Below are 10,095 nucleotides of genomic sequence, written 5' to 3'. Positions count from 1 at the left end.
GCATTTTTCTTAAAATTGCAGGGGCACCCCTATTAGCTCAAGTGTTTTTCTTCTTGACGATTTCTCTGCTCTGAAGGAGATGAGTATCGTCTCCTCGGTGTGGGTGAGGGAGCCTTGCTATCCTCAAATTGGCAGCCTTGCTCGGAGATAGTCCTTGTAGTCTTAGGGAGGAAGGATGGTGTGGGGTAATAATAGCCAACGTGAATTTTTTTCTAGTTAAATCTATTCATGCCTAAGCTTTTAGAGCAAGCCTACATGGCTGGAGTTCTTGTTCAGAGCATTCACCCTGCCATTCCGTACTGAAGCTAAGACAGTGCAATTAATAAATCAACGTGGTTGGGGAAAAAAACTGTCTCAGGACATTTAACAATAAAGGCAGACCTGATTCAATTGTGTAGTTCTAACAGTTAGAAAAACAATTATTCATAAAGAAAAAATGCAATAAAAATATCAAAACTTAGTTTATGAGGTCTTACTAATTCTGATGGCTGAATGTTCATAGCTATATACATATTCCCATGGAGATTAGCTTGTTCAAAAGAACAAATTGGAAATGTTTTTAAAAATAGAGGTATTATGTAACTGAGACATGATTCTGAGATTCCCAAAATATATGCTCTTTCTCTGCTGCCTTCTCCGCATTCTGTATTCATGAACCATTCTGGCTAATAATTGAAAACCTAGTTTTTAATAGAAATATGCAGGTTAGATTAATTTGATGATAAAGAATTGTAACATTTTGGGGAATTTCATAGTCATATATGGTGTATAAATAGATGAGAAGAGGAAAAAAACCTATATTAACTTCTGGTTTCAAAATAAACACCAACATTTTATTGGGAGAAAAAAGTCTAAGAAAAACCCAAACTCCAAAATCAACCCAACAGACATTTAAAATGAGATATATATTAAATGAAACACTATACTTTGTATTTAACTCAGGGCTGGAGAACGTTCTCTAAATGTGAGTAGAAACAACATCTGACAGAAGCATGTTTGAAAGCTTTTATTGAACAGGCAATGCGTTGTGCAATGGTTAAGGACACAGATGCCTAGTGGAAAATTTTAAAAATTATTGTTGGAAACAGTCTATGAGTTGATGCGCCCAGCTGTGTTCTTCCTGCCCCTTCACAGAGTGACTGTCTTCAGGAAAACTGGCTGCTTTATCGCTGTTCTTGGAAGCGGCATCCTTATGTACCATAAATATCATGCCCAATAGGGAAGGAGAGGAGAAGACAGGATCCGCAGGCAAGACCGCGGCCACAGACACAAGCCGATCTCAGGTGGAGGCACAGACACACGTTCTCCAGGTCCCAGTTTTGCATCCGTGTTTCATTGCCTTTTTCTTCCGTGTTGGAGTTCCTTTGATCAAGGGAATTCTGAAAGACTGGCATTCAGACCTCTGGGCACCGGGCCTTGTTCCTTGAACACCTTTTCAATGGTGTTCTTGTTTTCGGGCCCTGCTAGCCAGGCCTGTGGCTGTGTGTCTGTCTTCCTTGTTTGCCTGGTTCGTTCCTCCCCAAGCCCGCCCTCCCATAACCGGATGATAAAAATCACTCTTACGTTTCAGCGCCTTTGCCTTTAGTGGCAGTTTTTCACTAAAGTGACCCGTCAAGGTGGTGGGCATTTTTTATCACACGCTGTCAACCTATTTTATAATTTGGGGCATGTCACTCCAAGCTTGAGACTTCTTTCTGGCAAGTTCCATCCAGGATGGCTGCTCTGCACTGGCATAGCTGGCTCTCTTCAGCTGGTGCAGCTCTCTCTCTGCCATCGTTGCCGACTGAGCTGCTGGGATGAAGACAACACAAACACACACACGAGCAATGCGTATAAATTTTCACTTAAGCCTCTGCATTTCTTTAAAATACGCATCGAGGTCTTAACTGTGGTCTCAAACATAAAATCCTTAATGTGCAAAAATGTAAAGAAGGTTTAGGCACAGAAAAACTTCTGTGACAAAAAGACTGACAGGAGGCTCCCATGCAGTGAGGGGGAGAAACTTCCAGAATAAAACTGCAGCCTGGGGGACTGGTTGTACAAGTGTGAATATTCTTTTTTTTTTTTTTTAAATATATTTTATTGATTTTTTACAGAGAGGAAGGGAGAGGGATAGAGAGTTAGAAACATAGATGAGAGAGAAACATCGATCAGCTGCCTCCTGCACACCTCCTACTGGGGATGTGCCCGCAACCAAGGTACATGCCCTTGACCGGAATCGAACCTGGGACCTTTCAGTTCTCAGGCCGACGCTCTATCCACTGAGCCAAACCAGTTAGGGCAAGTGTGAATATTCTTAAAATGACTGAACTGCACACTTAAAAATGGTTAAGGTGGTAAGTTTTGTTATGTGTATTTTACATAATTAAAAAGAAATTTAAAAGGTACTGATACATGGAATGTCAGAGATGAACGCTCCGCGAAAGAAGCCAGACACCCAAGAACACGTATTTTATGATTCCAGGGATAAGAAGTGTCTAAGAAAGGTAAGGACAGTATGCAGAGACTGAAAGTAGATTGGTGGTTGCCTGGAGTGGGGCGGGGAATGGTGAGTGCCTGTAAGTGGGCACAAAGTTGCTTTTTAGGGTGAGGTTCTAAAATTGGATTGTGATGGTTGGACAACTCAGTAAATATATACTCACTGTCAATTAGTACTCACTGAATTGTACTTAAAACAGGTGAGTTTTATGGCAATATCTCAATAAAAGCTATTTTAACAAATTAATGTGTCAAATAATTCAGAAAAAAACAAACAAACAAACAAAACAAAACCCGTGGGCCCACCCCAGAAGGGTATTTCCGAGTGTTTGGGACCGTTTTCAGGTTTCATACCCAAGTTCTGATGGGACAAGGAGATCCCTCTTTGCAGCCCCTCCTGGAGGCAGAGCTTGGTCCCCTGCCTTCGGTCCAAGGAGGGCTTCACTGGGGTGATCAGGAAAGACTTGCTGCGGATGAAGTCGGCTTGCCTGACGGGCTCCTGTTAGGACACAAGGAAGATATACTCTGTCCGTCACCTGAGGTTCAAATGGGTCTGAGCAGAACCCCAGGCACGAGCCACGCGGTCTGCAACAGGAAGCATGAGGCTGGTGCTGTCTTGGGGCTCTGCTTTGTGCTCACTGGCGCCAGCCTTCAGAACCAGGAGCTCGGATGCCTCGGGGCACATACAGGCGTCCTGGGTTCTGCCCTGTCCCCACCGCTGGCCTCAGCCCCGGATACTGGATGGCAGGGATCCCATTTGAAAGTCGAAATGAATGGTGTTTGGAAGTAGTTTTGAGGTTTTTATGACACTTGGTCTGCTCACAGATGACCCAAACCAGATTGCTGGTTAATACTTGTTTATAAATGCTGTCTGCATGCAGGGTTTCAGGCATGGGGATGATTGAGATTTGGGTTAAGATGAGGAGGAGCAGTTCCTTCTGCGGGTTCTGCCTCTCCCCCCCTGCCCCGCCCCCCACGGGTGAAACACGCTGTGGCTTCACCGTGGTGGCTATTTGGGGGAATGTGAACGCCATGATTCTCAGCTTGCTTCCAAGTACAGTTGTTTGGGGTTGAAAAAGCTGTTTTCAGTCCAGACTGCAAATGGACCCTGGGTGTAGCACTGCAGCCCTGGCTGGGAGAAGGGGACCCTGACCTGCCCTGGCATCACTGGCAGGCACCAGGCAGCAGCAAAAGCGGGGCTGGTCCACCCCGAGCCGAGAGGCAGCTTTGACATGGTCCCGCGTCTGACTGAGAAGCTATTTTAACCCTGCTCCATTTCTCCAGATGCTGCGTTGCCTAGGAGGCAGGGAGCAGAGAGCTATCTCTCCTGCCTAAGTGACCCACCTGCTCCTCCGCCTCTTTAACAGCCCTGCACACGCCGAGGGCGGCCAGCAGCTAGCAGCCCAGGCCATGGGCTCTGTACCGACCAGGCAGGAAGCGTGGTCCTTGCGGGGCCTCAGCCTGCAGCCCCGGCCAGCTGCTCTCTCCCATGTCCACAGGCACAAGAAGGCTTTGCTCTTGGCACCCACCTGGGCCCTCTCGGGTGCCTTGGCTGGCTTTCCTATTTCGGGCTCCAGGGTCTGGGTCCCAGGCTTGTCCTCCTGGTTAGGTGGCTGCTCTGGGGCCCCTCGCCGCTTCTGTGGGGTGATGGTGATCCAGGGTGGCCCAGACTGGCCCTCGGCTCCAGGCCCCGATGCTGCAGGAGGCAGACCCTTCTCTGTGGGTAGACACAAGGTTGTCAAAACACTCTTGGTCCCTCTTCAGTCTCACTTTTGTGGCTCCCACACTGAGGACACTGTGGGGGCGAGGGGAGCAGGGGTTGGTGGGAGGGGGAACGATGTCTGGGAGCCTCTCTGGGGGAGGGCTATTCCTTTTCTTTAGGGAACTTTGCTTCCACATTTAAGGGTGCACCAAAGAGATTGTGCTTCTCTAGTCTGAGCCACAAAGACTTAAATGCAACTGCTCCTATACACACATTTTAGAGCCAACTTCCTCATAAGGGATATTTTCTGGAATGACATAAAAGTACACAAGTAGATAAGATTTCTGTAACACAAGACCGTCATTTTACACACTTCCTGATTGGTTTGGAAATTGTAGACACATTCTTCTTTTTTTTCTTTTAAAAATTGTAAGCATGCCCTTCCATTTGTAAAGAATGACACCCAAAATAGCCACAGCTGTGTTCCTCCGTATTCTAGAGAGGAGAAATAGTGCCTTTAAAACCATCATGTTTTGCTGAATTTTCTCCCACATTCACAGTGATCTTTGGGTGGTAAGACTATGGGTCATTCCCCTCTTCCTTTTTAACTCTTCTGTATTTTCATATTTTCTACAGTGAGAATTTATTACCTTCATTAAGAGAAAAAAGAAAGTAATCTTATTTTTTTTTCAAGGAAACTTACTTATTATTTTTTTTTTTCAAGGAAACTTAAGCGGCTTCTCACAGGTTCAAAAGTACTTTCTCTAAAGTACACGAGACCCAAACGTTGCCGCAGCCTGCCCCTCTGAACCTTTGCCTCCAGCACAGGGAACAAAGACTGACTTTATGTCCACATTCCTATCCAGGCCCTCTCGTGTCCCTCCCACGTGGGCACCTGGGTCAGCCAGGTGAGGCAGCGTCTGTCACAGCCGATGCCCCAGGGCAGGTAGCATCATTGTTCTCTGTGCTCTGAAATATGCCATCCCCTGCTCTGGTGTGTTTGGGATATCACTCTTATTTGTTCTTGTTTCTGCCTCCAGTTCAACCTGGAGTCCTATTCCCTCAGTCACCTAGTCACCAAGGAGGGATGAGGGACAGGAGCCACTGAGCACCTGTCTCCGGCCAGCCGAGAAGGGCCTCTCCGGCCTGGGCCCCTGGGACAGCCCCTGCTCTGCTCTTGGCTGCCCCTGAGGCCTTCACCCCCCTGCCCCCTGGGAGCCCTGTCCATCTGTCTGTCTCATCCCTTGTCTCTTCCTGCAGCTTCAGGCTCTTCCTGGCCACTGCCATCTTCCCTGCTGCTTTGCATAAAGCTTGGGTCTCCCACAGCTCAAAGGAAAACGGTCTCCACTGAGGCTAGCAGCCCCATGAAGCCCCAGCTCTCCATTCCTCTCGACCCTCAACCTGTGGCCTTTGCCTGAATCCCTGAAGCCAATTCCTAAGCCAGCTGCACATGAGTGCTGCTACCTGCCCACTGCTGAACCAGAAGTACAGATGTCTTTCCCACCCTCCACCTGCTCACCCTGCAGCCCCGACCTGACCACATAACCGCTCTAGGTACCCTTCCTCCTTGGGTGCTCCCGCTCTCGGCCCTTGCCAGACTCGCTCCTGAGCCCGCAGTTCTTCCTTGTTCCCACACCAGCCTTCATCTCTTCTTCTGTTCTACTCCTGATTTCAACACTCATTGGCCCAGATTACTTCCCAGTGTATAATCTAGCCCTAGTTCCTACTTTAAGGCACAGCCCAGCGTTTCCACTCCCTTTCTTCTCGCCCTCCCTTCCTTACAAAACTCAAAGTCTAGTGCAGGAGACTACCAACAAGTAACCATGGTGGAAACTGGAAAATGCTACAATTTATAAAGTGCTGTGTAGACAGGGCCTAAACTAGTGGGCAGCATTTCAGGATTCTGTCTGGGGCTGGGGCCTGGAGAAGGAGAGCAAAGCTTCCAGGCAGAGCAGGGGGGCAAGGAAGGCCGCCCAGGTGGAGGGGGCAGAGGCCGGAAAGGTGCAGGGCAGGAGGGCCAAATGAAAAGGGCCCTCTGGCCTTCTCCCTGTCCACATGGGAAGCCTCCAGGGGTCAATCCAGGGTCACATCTGGAGGCTGTGTGAGGAGTACATCTGACTGGGGAACTGAGGAGGGAGGCTGTGTCACAGTCCAGAGAGGTGACGAGGGATTGGATGCCCTGTTCCAGAATCACCTCTTCTTGTCCAACAAGGCCATGCCCAGGTGCCACCTCCTCCATGCAGCCTGCTCTGGTTCCTCAGCTGGACACTCTCTCCCTCTCCTAATTCTTCTGTAACTCTCTGAGACCTTTGCCCCAGTGGTTGGTACTAGACATGTCTGCTAGCTGTCTACCCCACTGGTACATGCTTCTGGTCATTAGAACTTATTTAACAAACGCATGACACAGACTACATACCATGTCCTGTTCTAAAAGCAGCCCATTTACAATGTAATTTTATTTTACATGTTATTTATTTATCCAGGCCTTGGCACATGAAAGGTAAGCTGGGTGGTTGTATTTTACAGAAAGTCTACACTTCTCATTCCTGGTTATTAATCCCTCATTCACAGAGTCCGTACGCTATCTTCCTGGAATGTCTTTTTTCTTTTTTCAATCTTTATTGTTGACTAGGGGCCCAGTGCACAAATTCGTGCACCTTGAAAGGAACTGTGGGCCGCAAGGCTGCGGTGGGTCCAGGGGTGGATCTCAGCCCATCCTCTGCGCCCCCACCAGGCCACTCCCGCTGCAGCCCCCAGTCCCCTGTTGGCCACAATCCCGCTGCCACCGCCACTCCCATGCGCAGACGGCGCCGGCCCTGCTTGCACCTGCTGACTGCCCCAATCACCCCTCAGGAGCAGGGGGAGGTGGAGAAGCCCTCAGGGGTGATCGGGGTCGGCAGCCACCGCTCGTACCTGCTGATGGCTCTGAGCGATTGGGACTGTGCTGGGCACCGGCGGCAGGTGTGAGCACCCGGCAGAACTGCGGCGCATGGGAGCAAAGAATTTTCAGTTACCACCAGAGGTTCCCCTGATGACAGCGACTGGCGCCCCACCTTGGTCTGGTGCCCCTGCTCACCTGCTCCACCATTCCGCCACAGTCGACACCTGCCATGTTCCGCGCACACCCCCTGGTGGTCAGCGCACATCATAGCGCCCGGTTGTTCGGTTGTTCTGCCGTTTGGTCTACTTGCATATTAGGGTTTTATATATATAGAAGATAGTATTACGGATGTTCCCCTCTTTTCTTCCCATTGCTTCCTCCACCTGGTTCCCGCCCCGCACCACCCCAGGCATTCACCACCCTATTGTCTGTGTCCATAGGTAATGCATAGCCTATATAATAAAAGCCCAGGGACCAAACAGCGGAACAACCAGAATGACCAGTTGACCAGTCGCTGTGATGTGCACTGACCACCAGGGTGCAGACTCTCAGTGCAGGAGCTGCCCCCTGATGGTCAGTGCACTCCCACAGTGGGAGCGCCACTTGGCTGACCAGGATGAGCCGCAGGTCATGCCACCCCACCAGTGCATGAATCCCGTGCACCGGGCCTCTAGTATACACTAATAAAAGATAAATATGCAAATTGACCATACCTCCACGACACCCACCAGCCAATCAGGAGTGAATATGCAAATCAACCCAACAAAGATGGAGGGTTAATTTGCATATGCAGGCGTGGAGTGAAGACTAAAGACTAAAGACTGAAGACTGACGACTGAAGACTGACGACGACTGAAGACTGAAGAGGCTTGGCTTCTCCGCTGCGGCCAGAACAGAGAAGCCTCAAGGCTTGGCTTCTTCACTGCGGGTGAAGCAAAGGCCTGGGTCCTGGGTGCTGGAGGAAAACCGGTGCCAGCAGCCAGGGGAAGGCAGGCCTATTGCACGAATCTTCATGCAACGGGCCTCTAGTCTATAATAAAAGGGTAATATGCTAATTAGACCAGACAGCTGAACGACTTCCGGATGAAGCCGAGGCTGTGAGGTCCAAGGCAAGCTGCCATAGCTGTGAGGGCCGAGCCCCTTGCACAAATTTCATGCATAGGGCTTCTAGTATGCATATAAGATCTTTGGTTAATCTCTTCCTGCCCCCTGCACCCCTTCCCTCTGAGATTGGTCAGTCTGTTTCATGTTTCCATGCCTCCGATTCTATTTTATTTATTAGATTTCTTGATTATTGTTTTTAGATTCAATTGATAGATATGTATTAATTACCATTTTAGTGTTCATATTTTTTATCTTTTCTTCTTCTTCCTCTTCTTAAAGAATACCCTTCAACAAATCATATAATCCTGGTTTGGTGGTGATGAACTCCTTTAGTTTTTTCTTGTCTGTGAAGCTCTTTATCTGACCTTCAATTCTAAATGATAGCTTTGCTGGTAGAGTAATCTTGGTTGTAGGTCCTTACTATTCATCACTTTGAATATTTCTTGCCATTCCCTTCTGGCTTGCAAAGTTTCTGTTGAGAAATCAGCTGACAATCATATGGATGCTCCCTTGTGGGTAATGAACTGCTTTTCTCTTGCTGCTTTTAAGATTCTCTCTTTGGCTTTATCCCTTGGCCTTTTAATTATGATGTGTCTTAGTGTGGGCTTCTTTGGGTTCCTCTTATTTGGGACTTTCTGTGCTTCCTGGACTTGTAAATCTATTTCTTTCACCAGGTAGGGGAAGTTTTCTGTCATTTTTTCTTCAAATAGGTTTCAATATCTTGCTCTCTCTCTTCTCCTTCTGGCACCCCCATAATGTGAATGCTGGTATACTTGAAGTTGTTTCAAAGGCTCCTTACACTAGCTTCATATTTTTGGATTCTTTTTTCTTTTTGCTCTTCTAATTGAGTGTTTTTTGCTTCCTCATATTCAAATCATTGATTTGATTATTGGAATACTCTCCTCTACTGTTGAAACCCTGTAAATTATTCTTTATTTCAGTTAGTGTATGCTTAATTTCTGACTGGTCCTTTTTCACATCTTTGACATTCTCTCAAAGCAAGATCCGTAAAAGTCTCACTAAGTCCCCTGAAGTTCTCATCAAGATCCTTGAGCAACCTTATAACCAATGGTTTAAACTCTGTATCTAGAAGTTTGTCTACTTCTATTTCCTTCATTTGTAACATGTTTCTTTGTCTCCACATTTTGGCTGCTTCTATGTATTAGATAGAGCTTCTTTGTCTCCTGGAATTGGTAAAGTAGCCTCATGTAGTAGGTGTCCTGTAGGACTCAGTGTTCCCTGTCACCTGAGCTGGGCACTCTAGGTGTGTTCCTGTGTGGGCTGTGTGCACAGTCTTGTAGTTGAGCCTTGATTGCTGTTGGCATCACTGGGAGGAATTGATTTCCAGGCCGATGGGCTGTGAGGACCAGCTGCATCCAAAATGGAAGAGCTTCTGCGCAGGATACACCCCTATGGAACAGGACTTGTTTCAGTGGGGCTTTGGTGCTCACTGAGTCAGCTCCTTGATTGTGTTGTCGATGTGCAGAGTTGTAATCTGTTATGATCTGAAGCTGTCCACCAGATTCATTGGCTTTGGGGCCTCCAGGAGGCGCAAAGTCAGCCACTGCCTGGGACCACCTGGCAGGAGCTAGAGAGATCTGCAGATGGCTGCTACTTGTTTTGAGCTGGGAAATGCCCAGGCAAGGCCCAGCTGTGAAGCAAGGCAGGCTGGTTCTAATGCTGGGTCTTGGGCCTCTTATTGATAGGCATGGGGGTACCTGTTTGAGAGATTTTAGCAAAGTCTGAAGTCTGAGCCAGGACAGGCCATTCATGTGGGAAACCAAATACAAGCAGTTTGGGTGGGGCTGCAAATTGGATGGTGTGGGGTCTTAGGGAATCACTAGGGCAGAGCGAACAGTGTAGGCCATGTTGATGGAACCTCAGATATGGCTGCCAGTCATCTCTATAACAAGGGAGGTCCTAGCACAGG

At 48.1% G+C, this 10,095-nt stretch overlaps 1 protein-coding gene across 4 annotated transcripts in view; it reads right to left on the bottom strand.

Moving 5' to 3' along the window:
* Positions 1 to 991: 991 nt before the first annotated feature.
* Positions 992 to 10,095, bottom strand: part of CRACDL (CRACD like) — a 126,698-nt gene continuing 117,594 nt past the window's right edge. For 3 of the 4 annotated variants that reach the window (XM_080684852.1, XM_080684853.1, XM_080684854.1), the window contains exons 8-10: positions 4,008 to 4,195; positions 2,833 to 2,977; positions 999 to 1,791 (exon numbers count right to left, since the gene is read on the bottom strand). In XM_080684852.1, the coding sequence (XP_080540978.1) occupies positions 1,649 to 1,791; positions 2,833 to 2,977; positions 4,008 to 4,195 (476 nt within the window). In that variant the 3' untranslated portion in view covers positions 999 to 1,648. Of the gene's footprint in view, positions 1,792 to 2,832; positions 2,978 to 4,007; positions 4,196 to 10,095 lie in introns of all 4 variants that reach the window. The other variant, XM_080684855.1, reaches the window with a different exon arrangement.

The sequence above is a fragment of the Plecotus auritus genome, assembly GCF_963455305.1.
Source record: "Plecotus auritus genome assembly, chromosome: 8".
NCBI classification, from domain to species: Eukaryota; Metazoa; Chordata; class Mammalia; order Chiroptera; family Vespertilionidae; genus Plecotus; species Plecotus auritus.
This window is presented reverse-complemented; position numbering and strand designations above follow the sequence as displayed.